We start from the raw sequence: 26,121 nt of genomic DNA on the forward strand, positions 1-26,121 counted from the left end.
TAAAAATTATTTTTCATTTTCAGTCTAGGTATGAAGTAGGTTTTTTCTACAAGTTCTTTTAAATTTCCATTGTTCATGGTCTTGCACTGTATTTTGAAATTTCCTCTTAAGTTTTTATTGTGGTATGTGTATAATCTCCGCCTAGATGCCTGATACATGTTTCCAAGAAATTTTTAATTTTCTTATAACTCATAACAAAAAATATGTGCCTGCGTTCTGAAATGTTTCGGTGATATAAGCTGGAAATATAGGAATCAGTAAGTACAGAACCCGTTATCCGGAAATCAGAAAACCGGAAAACCAAAAAACCGGATCGAAATTCGATAAATTTTCCCGCAATTTTTAAAACAAATTTTTTTTTTCCTCTTAAGATTTTTCTTTCTTTTTTGAAAGATGTTTACCTTACCATCATTTTGGAAATAATTATTAGTGTATTACTTCATCATTTTTTCTTCTTTTTAAGATTATTTCCAAATATTTATTTTTTTTTAGTTGGGCTTAACAATAAAAGAAAGGCTTTTTGTAGCGATTCAGAAAACCGGAAAAATCAGTTATCCGGAATAGCGATGGTCCCGATCGTTCCGGATAATCAGTTCCCTACTGTAAAACTTATCTATATATAATATTTATAGTGTTTTTAATGTTTCAAAAACTTAAATGAAATGTATTCGGATTGAAGTTGTGACAAAATGGACGTATCTTCAGTTCTATGAACTAAAAACGGTTCGGTGATTTTAGAAAACATTTTAACGTGCTAATTTTGTATTTTTCTTTACAGGTGCGATTTTTTATGGATAAAAGAATCTGCGTACAGCAAATCTGGTCGTGAATACTGTGGAACTAAAGGAAACGGTTCAACAGATTTGGTGTACGAGTCTAAGACGAAGCTTGTCTCCGTCGATTTTTTATTTAGTGGTTCATATGAAGAAGCTTTCAGTCTGCAATTCTCTGCTAAAAGTATTTATAAAACACTTTTTATTGAAATTACTAACTCTTTCTCACTCTCTTTCTAAATATAAGAACTAGTAACATAAAATGGAGCTTTAATAATTATTAAAAATTAATAAAAAAAAGTAATATATAAAATAGAAACTTTAGTTGATATTTATCAATATAATATTTGAGATTTAAAATTTAAAATTTTTTATAGTTTTGTTTAAGCTACATATATACCTGCTGATAAAAATTATTAGGTATGAGAATATTATTTGTAAGTAATTTTAAATTATTAGAAAAGAAACCTAGTTCAGGTAGAAGAGGATCTACATAGGGTTTTATATTATTTTACATACGGTTTTAATGAGAATTTACATTATAAAAGCTTTGAATAGATACATAACACGTAGATTTTGTACAAAAAAATTACTTTATAATGAAAATGTTAGCTACCTAGCATTATCAATTATTTAAATTACTACAAATTAGTTCATATTAAATTAATTTATATGATATTTTAAAATTTTTTCATACGTAATGTCACGTTTCAAGCTTATGCTAGGTGTTCTACAAGGGGCTCTCTTAATATATACTTTTAGAATTCTAGCCGAAAATGGAGCAAAAAAAATAAACACCTTAGAGGTCGCTCATTTATATTAAGTACAAAAAAAAGGCTTTCGAAATCCGTCGAATCACAACTGAGGAAAGAGGGATGAAAAGTGGAAAATTCTTAACTATTAATTAGTTTCCTTCGGTACTCAGAAAGGCTTTGATGTTCATAGTAACGTCAGTTGAGATTTATTAAGTTTCGAATTTTTTTTAATCGTTTAACTACACATTTTTACGCCTTGTATATTTTTTTTTATCTTCGATTTCAGCAAATATAGCAAGTATTTCGAAAATACGTATGAAAGTTAGTTATAATGGAATATCCATATATATCTAACCTCTGTGCTTTTGCTGCTTTTTTAATTTTAATAATACGCTTTTTTTTATTTTAAAAAGCTAAATAAAAGTGTTTATTTACTCTAGTCAATTATTTTATTCAAATTCAGTTTCCGAGAAAATTATTACAAATAAACTTTCCCCTTTCTTCATTAATATTCATTTAATTTAAATTCGTTCTTTGCATTGTTATAAACCAAGAAACCGCATTTCCTAAAATCTTACATTAAAAAAACAAATATTTAAAACACTAAAAATATTCCTTTTTTTCTCTCTCTCTTTTTAGAAAATATTTATATTTACAAAGGAAGCTATGATTACTTTGAATCTAACAGTTCTGGAGTAATAAAATCTCCTAATTTCCCTGGTGGATATCCTAGCGACTACAGCGCAGAATATATCATTCAAAATCTTGAGCAAATAGGATTCGTTCAACTCATTTTCACAGATTTTCAATTATCCTTGTGGTCATATGTAGAGGTAGTGTTTCATTCCTTTTTAATATTTTAAACACACATTTATATGTTTTATGCAACATGAAATATTAGTTTCTTATATTTTTGAGCAAAAGGTAAATTGTGTTGACTTTCGTGCGAACGTCGCTGTGATTGTTGAATTTTCATATAAATGTATGCTGGTCTTAAATAAATGAAAGCATAAGGAAGAAAGGGCAAAAGTTGTTTGGATTTTATGGGGCTTTAAAAATAAATTTATATGAAAAAAATGAATAAAATTAAAATTATAGTATAAAAATTACAGATGAAAAAAAATTTGAATTCAAGCTTACTAAAATGGGATTTTAAAGCAAAACTTTTAATGTGTATTTTATTTTTAAGAGGCTGAGTATTGTAACCACAGGCATACATTAGCTCATACTTGGAATAATAATTTTAATTTTTTTAATATACACGTTTCTCAAATAATTGAAAAGCTGATATAAAATATCCTCAATGGCAGACGGATCATGGGTTAGAATCCCCTTGTCGAACTAACCGTGGGAGATCCTCGCGGTTTTCTTCTCCTTGTAACACTAATATGGATTTGTTCTATCAAACAAAAGCCTCCACTAAGATTAATTTAAACAATGCTTGATCCAGGAGTTCCTAGTCTTCTGGGTTGGGTTTCAAATATTGATAGTCGTAAACTCAGAATTGGGTCATCTTTTCAAGACCCGTTATAAAACAAAATGATTGAAAAGAACGACTTTTTATTCATAGATTACTTGAAAATAAATGTTTTTGTTTTCTTATATGATTTTGAGTAACCTCTGTCATCGAAATAAGATGGAGCTGCATTTAAACATAGAAGTGAACACTTTTTTATTTTTGTTAAATAGAGTTGGCTAACAATTCAAATACGGCTTTCATATAATAGGTTGATTACCAACGTGCTTTCAATATATATATTTAAAAAAATTCAATTGGATATTTGCAACTCAAAAAGAATACCGTTGAAATTTCGTAGTTATGCATGTAAAGTTAACGTTTCAACTGTTAGGCTTTGTTTGTCATCACGCTGAATTAATTTACGGATCAAATTTAATTGGATAACTGCAAACGACGGCATGCGTATGTGTCGAATCTGATTGGCTGCTGAATCGTGGTGTAAACAAATACCATGATTTATCGGTATCCAATTTCGAAAAAGTTTTTTTCTCTTTCAAATAATTAAAAACTGATCGAAGAAAATTAGTAAAAAGCAAGAGTAAAGAATGTTGAAGATTGTTCTCTATTTCTTTAGATTGGTCCATTGTACTCTATATAAAGATTACAAGTAAAAAATACCCTTAAATATTTAATTAGTTTCAAAATTTAATTAGTTGTAAAAATTTTGTTTATAAAAAACGGTATTTAAAACGTTTGACTTTTTCTGTCTTCATTAGAATTTTCATTGTTAATGAAAATTCAAGAATATATATATTATTTTGAGCAGTTGAAATAGCAAAGTAGTTTTTATGCACTAATTAAATGATTTTTAGGATGGAATGCATTGTTTATAAGTAAAAATTAAAAATAAGATGGAAAAAAAATAATGCACAGGTTAAAAAAAGAAAAAGAATGCACTTAGTTCATAGATTTAATCTCACATTATCCTAGGCGTTTTGAACTTTAAAAATATTTCAAATAAATATATCTTTTTTCTTTCGTTTTTTAAAGAAGACAAATGCTTATTCTCTAGAAAAAGTAGTTTAGAAAAATAGTAATCTAAGATTTTCAATTTAGCTAAGAATCGCTTAGGTTGCAATAACCTATGAATAAGGCTGGTTTTCGATTTCAGAAATGATACTTTTTAGCGAACTATTTATAACTTTCGTGAGTTTTTCTTAATTATTCATGAATACCATGTTTTGCCTTGAACACTTTTTAGCGAACAATGATTTTATAATTGTTGTGAGTTTTTAGAAATTATTCTGGAATTTTATGTTAAGTTTTGCATATCTTCAGCTCGCGCACACCATGCTAAATATGAAAATGGTGCAAAATAATAATATGACGGAAAGCTTTAGTTTTGCGAAAATGAAACACGTTTGTAATCCAATTATTTATTTAAAAAAAATACTCCAACGCTATTCTGAAAACTTATTTTCATCTAGGTGGGAAAATCTTGCCAAACTGGGCGATTATGAAAAAATTTGATGTTTTCTTTTGAGAAAAAAAATTAGATAAAATTTTGTCCATTCTAAAGCGCGGATAATTCTTTTTGACAAGATGGTATGGTAAAATGTGCTAATCCACTATAACGGCAATTAATAGTTCCAGAAGGAATCGTTCAAGTCATCGTTTCGCTTTACACAAACATTAATGTTAAAACAGCAATAAAAATTAACTGACACATTTATTACCGCTATCCTTTTATTCTGAACAACAGTTTTGGTTAAGAGTAGACTGCTTTTGTGATAATGTAAATATTTGGTAAGCAATATGCTCTTTCCTTTGAAGTATATTCCTGCAGGATTCTTAAAAACCGCAATTTTTTATTTTTATTTTGTAAGGAGAAAGATAACTTGACCGGTGGTCGCTCACAATAAATTTCGAAACATTTCCCCCTTCTATATTGATACCAAAAATAAACATAGCTTCCATTTTATTCTTTTTCGTATAATATGGTTCACTTATACCAGTAAAAAAATTTATTTTTCACCAAAAAGAAAAACAAATAGACGCAACAGCGTGAGACTAGTAATTTTCAGCGATTTTCGAATCTTTAATGTTATCATCTTACGATGACTTGGAAAAATGTCGTTATAGAGGTCTACTCCAGTAGCAGACTCGTTAGAGCTTTTTCTGAGCCGTCATGGCTTCCATGGATAGATAGAGCGTTCACGCTTCTATTGAAGTGAACCGGGTTCGAATCCCAGCGATGGCTGGTCGATACGAATTCCGCATTCGACTTACACCAACCACAGTGCTGATGTAAAATTTCCTCAGTGGTAGACGGAGCATGGGTTAGCGTCCCCTTGCCGCCAAGGTAACCGTGGGAGGTTTTCGTGGTTTTCCACTCCATGTAACGCAGGTGCGGGTTAATTCCATCAAAAATGTTCTCCACAAAGGCAAATTTCTCCCAATGCTCGATCCAGGAGTTCCCTTGTCTTCTGGATTGGGTTCCAAATTACAAGGCTACGGAGTTGAACATCAGCAGTCGTAAACCCATAAAATTGGGTCGGCTGTTCAACGAGGGTTATAAAATAAAACAAAATGAGCTTTTTCTAGTTATAAAATGCATTTTAGATAAAAATATAATTTTATCCCAAGCAGGATATAATTGTTCTGTCTCGGTCTGAAATGTTTGAAATTCCATCCACATATTCTTGTCGTGTTGTATTTTCAGAATATGATATTAAAAATATAATATTTTCTACCTCGCAGAAATGAGAAGAAAAAAATTAAGCTGACGAATGCAGACATAGATTATTCATACTCTTCTTACAATATCCTTTCCAGGTGTTTGACAGCAATGGGACACGGATTGATGTATACAATGGTAACACTTTTCGACCTCCAGCTATTGTTTCCTCTGGACCAACTCTCACTGTTAAGTTCCAAGCAAATGATGAATACCCTAGCACAGGGTTCCAAGCCAGATACACATTCGTTAGCTGTGAGTTTTTAATCTTTCTTTTTTATGACAAAGAAAATGTTCTGTATTATTAAACGTCCAAAATTAAGATCACATTGTTTTAGTATTATTGTTGTTTCTAATACCACTTGTCAATACCAGCAAGCTTGCTTGGTGAAACCAAGCGAATTTAAGGCAGAGGGTGTTTTTCTTGTTTTCAATGGCGCCATCTATTGCCAAGAATACGACTTTAGCCCCACACACGTCACAACCCTTCTATAGGGTAGACCCATCCATTCATTCACGGATCGTAATTTTGACCTGAAGCAGAGAATGATCAATCTCCAATTCAGTAACCCCAGAGTTACGAGTTGTTATGGGAACATGGAGTACTTTGTGACCTGTCAGATTTAACGTGCATCAGCCACCATTTACTACATGGGGAGTCGACAGGTGGGGATCGAACTCACGACCTCTTGGACATGAACCCAACAATTTACCAACCAGGCTATCCCGGCCCCATTATTTTAGTAATCTTTCAAAGTTGCAGTTCGAGACGCGGACAGCGTTCGCCTTCTAATGAGGTGAACCGGGTTCGAATACCAGCGATGGCTAGTCGATTCGAATTCCGCACTCGGCTCGCACGGCCCACAGTGCTGATGTAAAATATCTTCAGCAGTAGACGGATCATGGGTTAGAGTCCCCTTTCTGTCAAGATACCTGCAAGAGGTCTTCGTGGTTTTCATCTCCATGTAACTCAAATGCGGATTAGTTCCATCAAAAAGTCCTCCACGAAGGCGAATTTCTGCCAAAACTCGATCCGAGAGTTCTCTTGTCTTCTGGATTGGGTTCAAAATTACAAGGCTACGGAGTTGAACATTGGTAGACGTAAACCCCAAATTGGATCGGCTGTTCAACGACGTAATAATGTTTTCTTAATAAATAGTAACTAATTAATCTCATTTCTTTAAAAAAATTATTTTTGTTTTAAAAAAAGAGAGGGATGCAAAAACTTAGGCATCTAAAATACAGACAGTTGACTTTTACTTCTTTATTTCCTTTAAAAGAATTCAACTTTTCTTGCTCTAGTTTATTACAATATTTTTAAAGAGTTTGCTAGCAAAGAAGAATAACCACCGGATGGCCACCAAATAAAATGAGAAACACATTAACGTTTCAAAATATATTACATTGAGTAAAGTTATAGATGTGTATAAGTGTAAGGTTTGCCACCACGAGATGGCGCTGCGAGATATGAACAAAACTTAAGAATTAATTAAAAAAGAATCTCTCTTCTATTAGTGTGGTGTAAAAAGGATTAGTATGTGGGAGGAAGGAGCGAAGCGCTTTTTGACGATGTGATTTGTAAATATTTCTATATACTTAATTTTATGTTTGTGATGTGGCATAGTAGGTGTTTAAATAAATTTGTTTTATGCCAAGAAAAGTTTAGTGTGAAAATCATTTCACATTATGAAAAAATGAAAAAGAACCTACAAGTTTTAGTGGCGTAGTCGTGCAAGAATGGAATTCTAGATGAAATTAGCTAATTAATTAGCAATTAGCTGAAACCGAAATATGGTTTCCAATGAAGGAAATGAAGGATTCCATTAGAAACCAGGTAAGAGGAGTCCACACTCACTAGTAAAATTTTAGTTAAATTTAAAATAATGGTAAGAGTGCATTATTATTAGCCTTGATTACTTTTGGAACTGTGAATAATTGGTATTAATTGTATGAAAATAATAAGTTACAGTTTAACTTATTGGGTTGATTCATCAGAATCGTATAGTTTTGATTCATCAGAATCGTATTAAATATTCGTTGTAGAAGGAATAATTTTGGTTTTCTGCCATAGAAAACATATTTTCATTTAGGTTTTCTGCCATAGAAAACGCATTTTTGTTTTGGTTTGAAGAAAGAACGCTTTGTTCTAAATATATCATTGTTTCCAAAAGTTTTCAAAGGAGTATTTATGTTTCATCGAAAATATAAAGAATTTAATATTTAGTTCATAGTTTCTTTGACATCAGTTCAATTTATGTGGTGGAACTTTTGTTTTCAAAACAAAACAAAAAGAATAGATGCGTCAATCCAAGACGATAAGTAGTTTTTATATTTAGTTTACTAAATATAAATTTGATCAATCCTGATCATAAATAAATATAGATTTTAACCATCCCGGTTAAAACGTTTAATATTATCGTTCGTTCAGAGACCGTCCTGGTCATTTCAAAACCTTTTGATCAACCTGATCACTTTATTGTGTTTTAATGTGTAAAGATTATCCTAATCTTAAGAAAACTTGTTTTTTAATCAACGAAAATATATATTTACTGTGTTTATATCTGTATAAAAGTATAAAGTTGCAGTTTATTCTAAAATCTATTGCTTTTTATGATTTTAAAAAAGAAAGTTAAGCATACAAAGTGAAACTTATTTTCCGAAAGCGGAAGTAATGGATTAATTCGTTTCTTAGTTGAAGAAATGTTTATACTTTATAAGAGTTATTTATGACTTTGGAATTAGTAATTCTGAAATATTGCTTTTAATGATGGTAGATGTTTAAATGAAATCTTCTCCTTATGGTTTATTGAATATTAAATTATATATCAGTAAAGTTTATATGTTTTCTGATTTGATATTTGGCATTCTGTTTTATGATTAATGAAAAAAAAAAAAAAGAAGTCTAGTAAGTGAAATGCTGTTTTGTTTTGGTGAATTCTTATTCATTCTTTAAAAAAAAAAGGAAAGTGATGACTCTGAAAAAGAATAATAAATATACGATTGAATGTTTATATTTAAAGTGATAGATTTTATTAGTTGTTTTGAAAAGTAATTTGATGTGGTGATTAAGAGAAATATTTTGGCAAAAGTATTCACTTCATTCTGTTATTGATATAAGATATACATTTATTCTGTTGCTAGAAATATTATCTAGTGATTTATTATTATTACTGTGTTCTTGAGGTCTAATGCTTTTTGATTTTTTTTATGTTCTCATCAGTGATTTTGATTTGATTTTAAGAAGTAGTTTGCTATTATTTTACAAAGTGCTTTGGTATTATTTTAACTTAAGAAGGTTGCGTTTTAATAAAATTTTGATTTATGTTTCGAGAATTTTGTAGTTCTGTTTTAGGATTGCATTTTAATAAGTTGTTTGTTTTAAGTAGAATTCTAATTTAAAAAGACCTTTTTTTATTGCATTTGAAGAGATTTTTTTTTGTGTGGTATTACGTGTATACATTACAATAGGATATTACTAATTTTTCTTTTTATTATAATAGCATATGGCTGAATTTAAATTTAATCAGATATATGTAAAAAAAAAAAAGTTTAAAATATTTTATTATTTTTCTTTTACATATCAAACTTTTAGATTTTTTTTTAACCAAGGTAAAGTAATTAGTTTAAGTTAATTATAATAAGCTGCGAGATGGCGTTTTTAGGAAAAGGCTTAAAAATAGACTTGCAATTCATGGCAATAGAAATGGGGGTTGAAAATGTTACTAATCTAAGAGTGTTTGAGTTGAAAGAGCTCATCTTGAAGAATGAAAATTTCGATGAAGATTTTTGTAAAGAACTGTTGAACACTATTATAGATGATCGTAAAGGAAAAGAAGCACTCGAAGTAAATGAACGCATAAGAAAAGAAGAACTTGAAATTGAAGAACGTAAAAGAAAAGAAGAATTTGAAATGGCGGAACGAAAGAGGCAAGATGAAGTTGAAGAAAAGAAAAGGAAGGATGAAATGGAATTCGAGCTTCGGAAGAAACAAATCGAGATGAAAACAGGAGATGAAAATGAGGTGAAAGAATCTGGACAATTCAAGATTGATTTACATAAGTTAATTCCAAAATTTGATTCAAAAAATGATGATATCAGTTTATTCTTAGTTTCGTTCGAACGTCAAGCAAAAATCTTAAATTTACCGAAGGAATGCTGGGTGACGCATCTTATGAGTATTATACCGTCAGATATCGTATGCCTTATTGCTCGTGAACCAGAAAAAGATGCGGCTGATTATGAATATGTGAAAAAATTATTACTTCAAAGATTTAAAATGAGCCCTGAAAAATTTCGCCAAATGTTTGTCACACATCAAAAGAACCCCGAAGGAACCTGGAAAGATTTCTTTTATGAAATTCGAAATTTTTGCGAGGAATGGCTTAATGGGTTAAATATTCAAACCTTTGATGAACTTAAAGATCTTATCATAACGGACCAAATGAAAAAGAAGGTGCCCACCGAGATGCGTGAACATTTTATAGATGACTGGGCGAAAATAAAAACTCCAAAGGTACTTGTGGAAAAACTTGATGAATATGAGGACATTCATCGGAAAACCAAGAAACTAGCTGTGCCATTTAACAGTAAAGAGAAGCCTTTTCAGAGGACCTTTCCTTCGAATAAATGGAATCAACCACGCCATAAAGAAGAAATGAATATAGGAAATAAAGATAAAGTGACAAGTCACAAATACAATAATTTTTATTCTAATAACAGCCATGAAACTCAATATAATCGAACACGTTTTGTACCTACATGTTTTTCTTGTGACAAAGAAGGTCATTATTCGAGAGAATGCAGGGATAGGAACATAAGTAAACAGAGTTCTCAAAGAAACAAACCTCTACCTGTCAAAGCCCAAAGTAATGCAGTGCAGGCTGAGGATAATACGAAAAATATTATGACAGTACAGATGTCTACTCCCAAATCCACCTGTAACTTCTTGGCACAGAATATTGATGAATTGAAGACTGTAAAAGTCAAATGTGGTGATGTTGTTTTCAAAGGAACTGTAGACTCTGGAGCACAAATCTCTGTTGTGCGAGCGGACTTAGTAAAAGACATTGAAAGTGCTGGAGAAGGACAAATCCAATTAGTATCAGCCTTTGGTGATAGTGAAATTGTTCCCTTGAGAATATTCAATATAAAAATGGATGATGGATGGCATGATTCAGTGCCAATTACATTTGCCGTTTCCAAAAAGCTGGTGAATGATATGCTAATTTGTCAAACTGCATATGAGGCTCTCCTAGAACATGTACAGTTATACAGTGTTAATGCAAGACAAGTCATTGATGATGAATCCCAAATAATCAAAGTCGCAAATGTCGAGGCCAATGAAGATCAAACACCTGAATCCTGTTCAGAAAGAGAGTTATTTGCAGAACCGGTCAACCTAGAAAACAAAGTTGATTCTAATCTTGACAGTGAGACGAGAAAGGAATTTATCAAACTTCAGAAAGAGGACATAACGTTACAAGATGCATGGGAAAAAGCAACTAAGAAGGAAAGATCGTTCGAAATAGAAGATTGTCTGCTGATGCATAATGATGTTGTTTGTGGGGAGAAGGTAAAACAAGTTGTTCTGCCTAATTGCAAAAGAAAGGAAGTTTTACAGATGGCTCATGAAATTCCTTTAGCTGGACACTTGGGAGAACAGAAAACTAAGCAACGCATTAAATATTCATTTTTCTGGCCTTCAATAAAAAGTGACGTGAAAACATTTTGTGAAGCATGCAAGCCATGTCAGTTACGAAGAACTACAACATATAGAGATAGAATTCCTATACAGCCAATTGTAAGGCCTAATAATCCATTTGAGGTTTGGAGCGTGGATTGTATTGGACCTTTAGAGCCCCGATCTAAAAGAGGACACTCGTACATCATATGCGCTATTGATTTGTGTTCAAGATGGGCGGAAGCCATACCGGTCAAACATATTACTGCAAAGACTACTTGCGATGTGCTGATGAAGATTTTCTGTCAGACTGGTTTCCCCAAGACTATATGTACGGACCAAGGTACAAATTTTACAGCACAGTTAACTCAAGCTTTTCATGACATACTGGGAGTTTCTCCTAGATTTTCCACTCCGGGTCACCCTGAGAGTATGGGAGCAGTTGAAAGATGGAACAGAACTTTGAAAAACATGTTGAACAAAAACATCCAAGAACATGGAAATGAATGGGATGCTCACCTTCCTTATTTACTTTTTGCATATAGGGAAATACCTCATGCAATCACTGGAGTGTCACCATATCAATTGGTTTATGGAAGATTACCAACTGGACCATTAGCCATTTTGAAAGAATTTTGGACTGGTGAAAGAGGAATTCCAACTAATGCTGCTCGTCCTGTTGAAGATTACTTGAAACAATTGCAAAGGAAACTGCAAGATGCCCACTTAATAGCATCTGAAAATAGTTCTAAAAATCAGGAACGTATGATTTCACACTACAATATGAGATCCCGAGAAAAGAGTTTTTCTGTTGGCGATGAAGTGCTGATTCTTATGCCTTCCTCAACTCACAAATTGCTTAATACCTGGATAGGACCAGCCAAAGTAGTAAAGCTCACTAGACCCCACTCCTGTTTAGTAGAAATGGAGGATGGTAGTACAAGAGAATTACATGTAAATAAATTGAGACCTTATATAGCTAGAGTTGAACAAGTTGGAATTATATTTGATCAAGATAGTGATTTTGGGGAATTGTATTATGCTCCAACGGACAAAGAAGCCACATGGAATAAAAATAATGACATTGAATTAAAACGAATGACTAATACCTTGAATGACCAACAGGAATACCAGTTGAAAAGTCTACTACAACGATATAAAGATATATTTTGTAAACGTCCTGGAAAAGCCAAAGTGAGAGGACACACTGTTAAAGTTACTGCAGATTGTTCACCGAAGCGATTACAACCATATAGAGTGCCGATTGCCCTCCAGAAAGAAGTTGATCGTCAGATTAAAGAGTTATTGGAAATGGACTTGATAGAACCGAGTGATAGTGATTGGGCGCATCCTCTCGTGTGTGTTGCGAAGAAAGATGGAAGCATTAGGTTGTGCATAGACTTCAGACTCTTGAACAGTTATACAATACCTGATGCATATCCAATGAAACATGCGATGGATTTAATATACGAGATAGTCAAAGCTCATTTTATATCAGTCTTAGATCTCACAAAAGGGTACTGGCAAATACCTATGGAAGAAGAGTCAAAACACTATACAGCTTTCGTTACCCATACTGGACATTATCAGTGGAAAGTTATGCCATTCGGAATGAAGAATGCGGGTAGCACATTTCAAAAATCTATGGACCAAGTGTTGAGCCCTCATCAGAAGTACTGTCGATCTTACATAGACGATGTGGCAGTGTTTTCAGAAACATGGTCAGATCACATGCAGCACTTAGAAAATGTTTTTAAGACCTTGAGAGAAGTTGGACTAACCGTCAACTTAGAAAAGTGCGATTTTGGGAAAAACGAAGTAAAATTCCTGGGTCATGTGATTGGTTCTGGAAAGCATGCTCCTGATCCACAAAAGATGGAAACTATGTCCAAATTGTTAAGACCTACAACTAAAAAAGAGTTGCGAGGACTGATAGGTTTAGCTAGTTATTATCGTGACTACATAAAAAACTTTTCTTCTGTTGTTCTACCCTTAACGAACTTGACTAAGAAGAAGATAGCTAACAAGATTCCTTGGGACAATGACGCCGAAAACTCTTTTCAGTTATTAAAGAAAAACTTAGTTGAAATGCCTACTCTCTACACCCCTGTGCTGAATCGCCCATTTCAGCTGTATACCGATGCTTCAGCTACTATCGTTGGAGCTTGTCTTGCACAAAATGACGAGAATGGCACAGAACATCCAATTGCTTTCTTCAGCAAAAAATTAACACCGTGCCAAATAAACTGGTCCACGATAGAGCGGGAAGCCTATGCTGTGCTAAGTGCATTGAAAAAGTTTGATTGTTGGATCTTTGGATCTCAGATACAGGTTGTCTCTGACCACAACCCACTAACATTTTTGACTAAAGGATTACCTCATGGTACAAAATTGGCTAGATGGGCTCTAGCCTTACAACGTTATGATATACGCATCATATATCGAAAGGGAGCTCACCATGGTAATGCAGACGCCCTCTCTCGCTTACCTTTTGAAGATTAGTTAATTTTTTTTAGTACTTATTTTCATTCCATTTTTACTATTTATGCATATGAATAGGAAAACTTTCTAGTTATAATAAATGTAATCATTAATAATCGTATATCATTTATTTTATCTGATTTGTTGTATTTGTTTCAATTTTGTGTGTATATGCTAAAGATCTTGGTTAGTCATTTATATTTACTATATCAAATAGTGCACTCTTCAACTAGAAATTAGATATTCATTTCAGGAACCGGACTCCGGTGAGTGTGTGACTAACCTCTTTCTTTCAGCACCTGGTCATTGAAGATGACGCATGTGCTTCCCTTGGTGGGAGGTGTAAGGTTTGCCACCACGAGATGGCGCTGCGAGATATGAACAAAACTTAAGAATTAATTAAAAAAGAATCTCTCTTCTATTAGTGTGGTGTAAAAAGGATTAGTATGTGGGAGGAAGGAGCGAAGCGCTTTTTGACGATGTGATTTGTAAATATTTCTATATACTTAATTTTATGTTTGTGATGTGGCATAGTAGGTGTTTAAATAAATTTGTTTTATGCCAAGAAAAGTTTAGTGTGAAAATCATTTCACATTATGAAAATTTGAAAAAGAACCTGCAAGTTTTAGTATAAGAAATGTGGAATTAAAATTTAGTAAATTAGTTTGATCTGGATAAATCTTGTAATGTAAAATAATTCGTGACAATTGCATTGAATTATTCGAAAAATGTTTTTAGGCCCATACAATTTTTTAAACTAATCTAAATTTAAAATTATTTTATTTTGCAGATCCTGAAAAGTATTGGATAAACCGCCCTTCTACAGGTATGCTTTTCTTTTTTAAACTTATAATATTTCAGTTTTAAATATTTGAGGAGAGAAGTGAGATTATACTAACTGATCACATCATTATTTGATTAAAATTTTCATTCACTTCAAAACTATATAAATAGGAAATAACAGTTGACATGTTTTAAGCTCTCAAAAACAGGCGTCCATTTTCAGGACTTGCAAAACGTGAATGAGAAGAAACAGAAGTGATTTGAAATATAAAACTTAAAGTTGCCAACAAAAAATGAAAAAATAAAGGTGAGAAAGCTTGAGTGTGACTATGGTTTTTCTAGTTTCATTTTTCTATTTTTTTTGTAGGCAACTTTAAGTTTTATATTTCAAATCACTTTTTTTTTCTTCTCATTCCCGTCTGATAAATCTTGAAAATTGGCTCCGATTTTTGAGTGCTTAGAACATGTCACGGTTATTTCCTATTTACATATTTGTGAAGCAAATGAAGTTTTTAATTAAGTAACATCTTACCGCTTTGGCATTATTTATTTAATGATTACAATCATTATTCTCTACACTTAACGAATTTAAAACTTCATGTTTCAAAAAAAAAAAAAAAAAAAGGTAGCAATAACTGTAGTAAATGTGAAAGTTAACTTATAGTAGTAACAATGTTAGTAAATAAATTAGGTATAATAGTTTATGATACAATAGATCATAATGGTTTTTCAAAAAAATATTTTTCATTGTTAAATAATATCCCCCTCCCCTGAGAATTGAAGAAAATTTTTAACATTCAGAAATAAATTGATAATTTTAAAAAACTAAAATAATATTGTTGAAGCAATAGTATTAAAAAACGCTGAAATAAGCCTATCACAGAAACAATTAGCAATAATTTAACTTAGAAATATTAATTGTTTTCTTGATGTAGTTTGTAGTTCATTAGTAATTATAGTTGTGTTAATGTTTTGTTTCTTTCTTTCTTAGACTGTGGTGGTTTTGTGGAAGATTTTGGTGGAGCAATAACTATGATGAATATGGTTCCTAGTAATACAATCAGAGCCTTTGATTGTATATGGTTGATCAGGCCTCGCAATTCACACGTGCCAGATACACAAGTTGCAATAAGGGTTGCTCAATTTGAAGAAATGGGTAAGCTCATTTTAACATCTTTACAATTTTTATTCAGTCATAATCGGATACATCATCACAATAGTAACTCTTGTCTGTAATCATTGATTTGTTCAAGATGTAATTTCGTTTTTTTTTATTCAAAAGAAAACTGCATTGTTAAACTCCGCACTTAAATCGTATAATCGTTATGTATTTTGAAAGCTGATATAGACAGGCTTACTTGTGAAAAAGTTCGACTGATTTTACACAGTAATTTTTGGTTGGGAAAAAGTTATCCATTTTTCGAAACGCATCATCCCTGGAGACTAGAAATGGCATATCTACATTATTAGTTAAAACTTTTTAGATTGTAATACCCTTACTTCAAATAAAGTCAAAATTATCTGGATCAGTTTTTTTTTACAACAAAGAAGAGAAATTTTATGAGCTAGAAATCCTACTGCCAGCAAAAGGTATTGATGATCGAAATGAGCTACAGAATTCTCTACCTATGGTAACACTTCACACACTTTCACCATTAGCGTGTGGACAGTCATAGGAGAAGGAAGCACGTTAGTTGCAGTCTTGATTTTCAAATAGATTAAAAACTTTTAATTTAAGAAACTGCATGGAATTAAAAACTACATTAAGCATAGTTCTTAAAGAAAGCACCGTAGAAATTTTAGATAATATTTTTGACAATTAAATGCGAAAAATGTTATGAAAGGGGAAAATATCATAGTACATTGTCATACAACTGATGGTATGGTCAAACCATGCATGGAACCGGACTTCTTTCCAGATGGCGTATTCGAGCGTTGCGATCTCGAATGACAGAAAGGACAATGTATATTTCAATAGAATATTTATTGACTATAAAAAAATGTATTTCATTTTAATGAAGAAAAAACGTAATTGCTTTCCGAACAACCCAATATATTTCTAAAACAGTGAAAATCAACGCATGGTTGGGAAGAATAGTTCGAAGGCTGAGTGATTATGGATGGTGTTTTCTACACTAGGGAACGCTGCAAACTCAGTACCGCCTAAATTTCCGGGTTACTGTTTCCGTTGTATTTTAAAGCCTTTTGGCATCATTGTGTTTTGAGATTCTTGCAAACAATGTATTTGATTACTTATTACTTGTGTTTACAATGCTTAAGTGTTAACACTAACGTAAGATGGTGCACAGCTTGCAACAAGAACAAACAGTAATAAACTTATGGAAAGAGGTCATATCAAGAATGCCAAAAAAGCGAGTTATTCAAAATCTAGCAACCATGTCACCTTTTTTAACAATATATCTCTAAATAACTGAAACAAAATTTCACTTCAAACTCTCCAGAATTACATAATAACATTAATATCTTATGAAATAGGGCAGATTTGAGCTCAGAAATTATCTAATTTTTTTCTTTTATTGAAAACAAAATTATCCGTTTGAAAATATCGCCTAGCAGAATAACATGTAGTAAGCAGCTACGAACTTTCTAACCGGAACAAGAGCAGGCATACAGCTCGAGATTGTTTTTGTTTACATTTCCACTGAAAACACCATCCATTACCATCTTCTATTCTGAAATGTCAATTGTTGTAATGCAGTGTGCGCATGCGCCAATCATCATGCTTTGGATCATCGTTAAAGATGAATTCCTAACCATCGCCTATAATCTATTTGTGTAGCTCTAGTGCAACCTTAACAATCATGCAAAATAACATTGATATTTTATATTTCAGGTCCGAAATCAGCCTTAACTATTCGTCAAGGTCAACATTCTGATGCTCCTGTACTGGAGTCTGTGACGACATATCAACATCATAAAATGCCTCGCGGTCAAGAGTTCGTTGTACCAGCTACCAGTGGATTTTACATACGTTTAGTTGGATATTTTACAAATAAATCTCATTTGGCCATCATTTACACAACCTTTAGATATGAAGGTAATTTCTTTTCTATCACGTAGCAGCAAAACTTTGTTTAAACTGTCAGTTCTACAGACATTAAGTAGCATTTCTACTACTTACATTATTTTCGTTCTGCACAACAAACCAGTTCTTAGAAATGTTAATAAAAAAATGGTATTTTGGTGAGAAACCTTATTCCAAATTCGTCCATTTTCAAAAGTGTTTTCTTCTTTTTCTTGAACAAATAAGTTAAAACATTAAGAAAAAGCCTTGAATTTTGCGAAACTAAATACACATGCTACAAACTTAAACTCCTTTTACGGTGGTATGAGTAATTTTTTCTCGAAATTTCAGCACTTAATGTATTATTAATGTACAGTGCGCAGAAAAATGGCCTACTTAGAACAAATTTAGATCTCATGGTCGAATCTTGACGTTCTAGGAATCAATGCTTCGAAGGGGTAACCTTAAACATGCTACTTAATTAGTGCAGTCGATTTTTTTAAGTTACGAAATCAAACACAAATACGTACTTTCTCTGAATAAACACATGTTTTCTTTCTCCGGATTTGGATTTTTGACCCTCGAAATATAGGAGGTAGGCGAAATCTGGGAAATATGGTTCCAATAGCTTGGACAGGAGAGCAGTTCAAATTTTGGACCTCTAATTGTTAATTTTATTTTTTACGCATTTCTCCATATCTCGCAAACTTTTAAATCGAATTTAAAAATTTCTGTACACTAATGTAAAATTGGTTTATCCAAAAATAATTCCATGCAAAAAATAACTTTTTGTAAATATTTATTATTTTAATTTTATTTAATAATAGTCAAAGAAATTTCGAACTGTAAGGTATACAATTTTTCACGTCATTTTAAAGAATTAATTTTACATAGCAAAATACAAAATTTGAGCGAAATCGATCGAATAGTCCCCGAGGAAATCGAAAGTTAAAAAAGTCGTACAGCTTCTTTTTTACCAACTTTACTTTCTGTTGCAGTACAAATTTTTACAATAAAATAGTAGAATATTAAACCAAAAACCACTTCTGTTTTCGAACATTTTAAAGTTAGATCGATGAAAAAAAATTGTAATGTAAGATTCAAAGCTGGTGGCTTTTATTTAGATGACGAACTTTAAATTTGCTTGGAAGTGTAATTTCTCTAACACGAAATTATTTTCATGTCCCGACAGGTTGCTATGCAACGTCTGATTTTGAATGTGATAATGGAAGATGTGTTAAGACTGTCCTGAGGTGTGATGGATTTAACCATTGTGGCGATGGATCAGATGAAGCTTCTTGCTATGGTATGTACTGCATGTTAATTATGTTACTGCTAAAAGTGCAAAAATCAGTTAATCTGCAGATTGTCTAGTACAGATTAACTAAGATGATCCGTTAAAGTACAAAAACAATAGTTTCATTTCTCAAATTACCAAGGTAATCTGGAGATTACCCAGATAATCAGCATATTACCTATTAGGCACTTGTTAAAGTGAAAATAAAATCTTTGCTGGAACAACAGAATCATTTCTGTCTGTTTAAATTAACACGTTATTTATTTTTAGTCAAAAATCAGTTGCTCTGCAGATTAACTAAGTTGATCCGTTAGAGTGTTAAAGTATATCATTTCTCAAATTACCTGGGTAATCCGTAAACAACCCAGATATTTAGCATATTTCCTGATAGGCACTTTTAAAATGAAAATAAGATCCATGCTGGAACAACAGAATCATTTCTGTCTGTTTAAATTAACATAATGTTATTTATTTTTAGTCACAAATCAGTTGCTCTGCAGATTATCTAGGGTAGATTAACTAGGGTGATCCGTTAGAGTGCTAAATTATATCATTTCTCAAATTACCTGGGTAATCTGTAAACTACCGAGATATTTAGCATATTACCTATTAGGCACTCGTCAGAGTGAAATTATGATTTTTACTGGAACAACAGAAATGTTTCTGTACGCTTAAATTAATATGTCATTTACTTTTAGCCACCTAAAAAATTAAGTTACTACAATTACACAATCGTTACATGATATAATCAATCCCCTGTCGCTTTAAAAATCATAATACAAGGAACAAAATGGTTTAAAATATTATAACAATTAAAAAAATTAATTTATTTTTTCAAAATCTAAAAGAATCAAGTAAAAAAAATCAAATTAGTTGATGGATATGGAAACAAGGTTTTGAATTTTAATACAGAAACCGTTAATGCAAACTTTACCTAGATAATGTGCGGAAAACACTTCCTTCCGCACTTTAAGGGATAACCCTAGTTAATCTACAAATTAGTTAAGTTATTTGCAGATTAACTGCTTTTGAACTTTAGCAGTAACAGTTAGATAAATAACACGGCTATTTTAATCATTTTGAAAAATATACTAATTATTTAGTTAAATGATACTAATTTTCAATTTTTTTTTCTACATAACGATTTTCAATATTAATGAAATTAATACACCGGCGCTTAAACCTACCTTATGCACCTGTTACAAATTAGTTTAATCAAAAATTGTTGGTTTCATAGATTATTACAAAAAAGTAATTATTGCAATGGTTTCTTAAATATTTCTTTACAAAAAGTCAATGAACTTCCAACAAAAACAGTGAAATTTCCTTTGCACAGTGAAAATAAATAACGGATCATCATAAATAATTTGTGATCTAATGTTCGGTTCTCCACGTTCTAGGACACATTCTTAATGGTTCGAGGAGGTGACCTCAAATATACTAATTAATTAGTGCAGACGATATTTTAAGCTACGAAATCAGACACAAAAGCATACTTTCTCTGTATAAACATCCTTTTTTTATTTGGATTTCAGACCCCCAAAATAGAGAGTGCAGCCGCAATCTGGGAAATATGGTCCGAATAGTTTGTTCAAGAGATCGGTTCAAAGTTTGGACCCCTTAACGTTAAATTTACCGTTTGTGTATTTTGCTATATCTCGAGAAATTTTTAAGCGAAATAAAAACATTTTGCACGCAAGTATAAAATTCATTTATCCATAGATAATTTTATGCAAAAAATAATTTTTAATAAATATTTATTAATTTTTGTTATTTTATTTATTTTTTATTAAATATTGATTAGTCGAAAAATTTTGAATTCTAAAGTATTTAATTTTTTACATCATTTTAAAGAACATAATTTTACATGGCAAAATACAAAATTTAAGTGAAATCAATCGAATAGTTTCTGAGAAATCAAACTTCAAAAAATCGATTTCACAGGAACTATTTGACGGATTTCGTTCAAATTTTGTATTTTGCCATCAAAAATTATATTCTTTAAATGATGTAAAAATTGCAAACCTTACTATCTAAAATTTTTTCGACTAATATTAAATTAAATAATAAATATTTATTAAAAGTTATTTTTTGCATGTAATTAATTGTCTTTGGATAAATGAATTTTACAATTGTGTGGAAAAAGTTTTCAATTCGCTTAAAAAATTTTCAAGATATGGCAAAATACGCAAAATGTAAAGTTAACATTAAGGGGTCCAAACTTTGGACCGCTCTCCTGACAAAACTATTAGGACCATATATCCCTTATATTTTGCGGGTCAGAAATCTAATATCGTCGAAATAAAGGTATGTTTTTTCTGAAAAAATACGTTTTTGTGTTTGTGTTTCGTAGCTTAAAATATCGTCAGTACTAATCAATTACCATATTTGAGGCCACCCCCTCAAACCATTAAGAATGAGTCCTAGAACGCAAAGATCCGATCATTAAATCAAAAGTTATTAAAGGTGGTCCGTTTTTTGCTCACGTTGGTTAGTTAAAGGCCATTTTTTTAAAATTTGTCAAAGTTATGCTTTAGGCTGAGCTCAAATTTCACTTACCATATTTAAATATAAAGTTAATGAAAAGTATTTTATTAAATATTTTTTTAGTTCTAAATATATTCGATTTGAGATATTACTGGTAAAACCTCTGAGACGGTTTGAAATTATGGAGCCTTAACCTCCATTACCCTCTTGGACAACAACTGGCTGTAGCGGCAATGCTCTACTTTACTTTGCATAAAAACAATAAATTTTCTATCTGGATTTTAACATTAAAGATTTTAATTCCTCAGCCTAAAACTAAAATTTTAACTAAACTATTTTTTTTGATGCTTAGTATACAGTTTAATTTTAGTTATTTATTTATTTTGGTAACCATAGGTACCAACGTGGGTACAGCCGTACCAGAAGATGCAAACTGGTGGAGAACATTGACACCAAACTACTATTTTCCCAAATCTGATTCTGGATCAGGTGCTGGAACCAACACTCTGATACTTGTAACAAGTTTAGCTGGTCTAGGTATGTTTGTTCTAACAACGGTCATGATTCTTGTCAAGTTACATCGCCAAAGACATGACGACACCATTAGCAGAGAAATACTTCACACTATCAGTGCAGATTTAGGTAATCTATTTCAGTACTTGTATCTTTTTTTCTTTTTCTAATCAAAGATAAAGCATTTTTTTCTTTTCATAAAAATAAATTCATGCGAAGTGTATAATTGACGCATCACAAAAGTAGCATTATCCGTTCAGTACAGTATTGAAAGTTCAGTACATAGCATGAAATGAGTACTGGCGCTGAACTTGTAAACACCAGTATTTTATGTATAAGAATATTATTCACAGCTTATAGGAAAGATAAATTTCACTCTCTTTGAGACACTAAGCACATTTTCATTGGCTATTTTTTTGATCTTAGTAAATAACATGTAGATAGATATCTCTAGCTATTTTACTCCAGTTATTATTGATTGCCAATGAGGGGTATTTTTTTTCTTCTTATGACACCGAAAAATAGATTTTACTTTTTTATTAATTCTTAGCCTCTTGCCAGGTCATTTTAGAAGTTTGGGTTCGTTAGTGGAATCTTGAGAAAAAAATTTTGTTAAAAAGGACCATTCACAAAATATTTTATTAAAACAGACCCTTCATGTTTTTTTTTTCGGGGGGGGGGGGGGGTAAAATGGAGTGAATGGCGTTCTTAATTCATTATTTTAAAACTTTATCCTCTTAAAATACAAGATTTTTGTGCATTTTTGCTAAGAACAGGATCTTATTATTACATAAACATTATCAGCAGATTTTTTTCACAATTTTACAAAAATTATCAGTAGATTTTTCCCCCACAAATTTTATAAAAATGGACCTTTTACTAAGTCTTGAATAACCCCCATAATTTCTTTTAATTTTATAACCAGAGTTAAGCAGTTGACTGAATTCAGAGTTTGATCTATCAATAATCAACTCCATAGCCTTGTAATTTTGAATCCAACCTAGAAGACAAGGGAACTTCTGGACCAAGCTAGTCTTCGTGGATGTCTTTTTAATAAAACTAACCCACATTTTTCTTACAAGAGGAAAATCACGAAAACCTCTCATGGTTAGCTGACAGAATAAGAATTCTAACCTATGATCAGTCTACCACTGAGGATATTTTAAGTCAGTACTAGGGTCAGTGCGAGACAGGAGCAGAATTCGAATCAACCAGCCACCGCTAGGATTCGAACCTAAGTCATCTCATTGTAAGGCGAACGCTTCTATCCCCTGAACTACCATGGCTCCCCTGTAAATAATGGGGTTAGGGTTAGAACGTTAGTTTAAAAAGCAATATTTTTTAACTTTTCAGTTTCTGTAATCTCTTTATTGTTCTGAATATATCTTTATATTTATTTAATACCCTAATATTTTTTTCTAAACATGAATTTATTAATTTCAGATATGGAAAATTCTCCTGGTCACCAACATGGATCAGATCCTCCTCATTATGATCCTCCCCCATCATATGAAGATGTTATTAAACTCTACCTACCTCCTCCACCTCCTTACAGTAGCATCAATCGTGGTCGGACCAGAGCTAATCGAACTCGCGGAACAGGTGTAGAAAACAGAGCATATAGAAATGATAGCCCAAATGGGGTGCGAGTTCATACTAGGAGACAGCGTTCTAGAGTTGTCCCTACAGATAACAACTTACCACTCATATTAAAGGTGGCATTACCTGAAGAACATATACCAAGTCCACCTCCTCCAATCCGGGAACGGATTAGTGACAATATTGTGGGAACGGCTTCCTCATCACAGGATGCACCGCCATACACAGTGGAAGATGTCCAAAGATCGTTTGAGTTCCTTGATTCACATTTAGAAGCTGGACAAAGCGGTGAAGGAAATCTGAACCAGTCAAATTCTAGTCCATCAACACAAGAGGATATCAGGATGAAACCTCGCGTTGATACAATAGTTTCCTGCGATTGTGAAGGAGCTTGTTCCTGTCAATTGATAAGCAATCAAAAGCAAGTAACTCGATGCAGCAGTGAAAGTAAAGCTGCAGGTGGAAATAATACTAAATTAGACAAGGCTTCTGTTTCTAAAAAGAGAAGCTTTAAAGACTTAATGCAGAAAGGCATAAGTAGATCTTCACAAAGTGCAATAATACCACACCCAGCTTCGATGACTATAACAATACATCCACCCAAATCAAAGAATCCAGCCAAAGGTGAAAGATTTGAGAAATCAAGAAGTGCAGGACCTTCTTCTCCGATTGAAACAAGTCCGCCAGATTATGATACAGATATAGATCTCATCACCACGACCAATGTCCTCAAGAGGGTATGTTCTGGTCCGTCAGATATCAGTACGTCCTTAAACTTCATTGCCGAATATCCGCCGAAAGTAAATGCTATGGAATCCCAAAAATCTGTTTCAGAGAATCAGATTACAGGAGAAAAACCATCCATTAGTCAGGTGAAACATTTAGCGTCTGTTATTCTTGATGGACTTCAACAGTCATTCAGTTCTAAAAGTGAGGAGACTGCACCTGCTCAGTCGACAAGTCAAAAAGATGATGACAAATCTATAGTGCCAGTAAATTGGACTAATTTGTTGATTCCTACTCGTAAACGAGCTTTAGAGCCAGTTGCTGGTTCGGAAAATGTCAAAAATGAAAAGTCTTGGACGGCCAGTGCAGACACACTTCCTTTACTGACAAGCGGATCTCAACAGCCGGCAATTTTGAAATTTGACGGAAGTAAACTATCGCAAAGTCTGACAAGTGATATTGAAAAAGTATCGAATGATTAAGTTAATTTAGACTCCATTTGTTGTGCAGTTTAATCAAGTTATTGTTTAAATAAATGTTTTACTGCAACCCAAAAATTCTGACCTTAATGGTCATAATAAGAGCTTCTTGTTGAATTTTTATTGGAAATATTTTGATTCCAAATCGTTAACTTTAAAAAAAGTAAATAATCCTGACCAAGATACGTTAGAATAAATTCCTCTTACAAATTATATTCATTAAATTTACAAACCAAACTTCTTTAAGAAGTGTATGTAAGACGGTAAATAAAAAAAGCAGTTTGTTTCAAGAGAGAAATGAAAACTGGGTATATCTGATACTACCACTTTTTTGCAAAATGTAATACCACAAATGTACCGTCAAGAAATAGTATGCTAAGTACACTTTCTGTACTCAGAGGAAGTTAAAGCATTTGTGTTGTTCATAAATATTTTATTAAAATTTGGTGCTTCAAGCACACAAATGGTGAATAACAGTAGTTTTGACCTCTCTGACCACAGAAGGCATACAACAGCATATTGTTACTTGGTGGTATAGGTGGGTCCATAGCATCTCAAAATTGACTAGGTACACAATGAGTACTCCTCTTATTTCTCTACAATTATACTCACGGTGAAGTTAGATACACTCTACCTTTGTTTCTTTCTGGTAAAACGAAAATCTGCTTGTACTTTTTACGTAAGAAATTACATGAATTTTCAAAATGAAATCAAACCAATTTATACTGTAATAATACACTTTGTTTCATGCTATAAGTATTAAGCTTAGAAACATATCATAACTATTTAAGTTGGGAAATCTGTAAAGATATGCATATTTGATGTGCCATTTATTCTAGTTATTTGTTTACATTTTAAAGAACTTTAATAAGATATAAATATTTCATTTGAGTTACTGAAAAAATAAAAGATTTATGTATGGAATTTGAAACTCACCAGTCATGATTTGACTAATCCATATCTTTGGACAGATTAAAAAAAAATGTACTTCCATTATACATGTACATATCTATTCTTCAGATCATGTTGACTATTTTGTGATAATATGTAAACTATATGTTGTAATTAGTTACTACTTGTTTTGTTTCATTTAATTAGTTAAATTTGAGAATAAATAATATGATTGTATTTTGTTGCAGTTTTTACTATTGTCATAACTGTCCACTTGTACAAACATTAATTTATATTTTACAAAGTTGTAGTAATATAATTATTATATAAATTTTAAAAAATGTTTCTAAAAATGAAACAAATTTTCCAACATTTAAAAGCCTGTTCTATAACTCAGTGTCATAATCAAATAGTTATGACACAGAGGACGCATGTG

The 26,121-nt window shown here is 32.0% G+C and overlaps 1 protein-coding gene across 5 annotated transcripts in view; it reads left to right on the forward strand.

The window, feature by feature from the left end:
• The window catches only part of LOC107440650 (uncharacterized), a 189,690-nt gene extending 163,768 nt beyond the window's left edge, over window positions 1–25,922 (forward strand). For all 5 annotated transcript variants that reach the window (XM_087161162.1, XM_087161165.1, XM_087161163.1 and 2 more), the window contains 9 exons: window positions 779–957; window positions 2,168–2,361; window positions 5,823–5,979; window positions 14,676–14,711; window positions 15,660–15,824; window positions 17,523–17,726; window positions 18,886–18,999; window positions 21,874–22,119; window positions 23,434–25,922. In XM_087161162.1, coding sequence (XP_087017288.1) covers window positions 779–957; window positions 2,168–2,361; window positions 5,823–5,979; window positions 14,676–14,711; window positions 15,660–15,824; window positions 17,523–17,726; window positions 18,886–18,999; window positions 21,874–22,119; window positions 23,434–24,797 — 2,659 coding nt within the window. In that variant the 3' untranslated portion in view covers window positions 24,798–25,922. The remainder of the gene's footprint in view (window positions 1–778; window positions 958–2,167; window positions 2,362–5,822; window positions 5,980–14,675; window positions 14,712–15,659; window positions 15,825–17,522; window positions 17,727–18,885; window positions 19,000–21,873; window positions 22,120–23,433) is intronic.
• Window positions 25,923–26,121: the final 199 nt, after the last annotated feature.

The sequence above is a fragment of the Parasteatoda tepidariorum genome, chromosome 4, assembly GCF_982258835.1.
Source record: "Parasteatoda tepidariorum strain Cologne lab strain chromosome 4, Ptep-v5.0, whole genome shotgun sequence".
In the NCBI taxonomy this organism is placed as follows: Eukaryota; Metazoa; Arthropoda; class Arachnida; order Araneae; family Theridiidae; genus Parasteatoda; species Parasteatoda tepidariorum.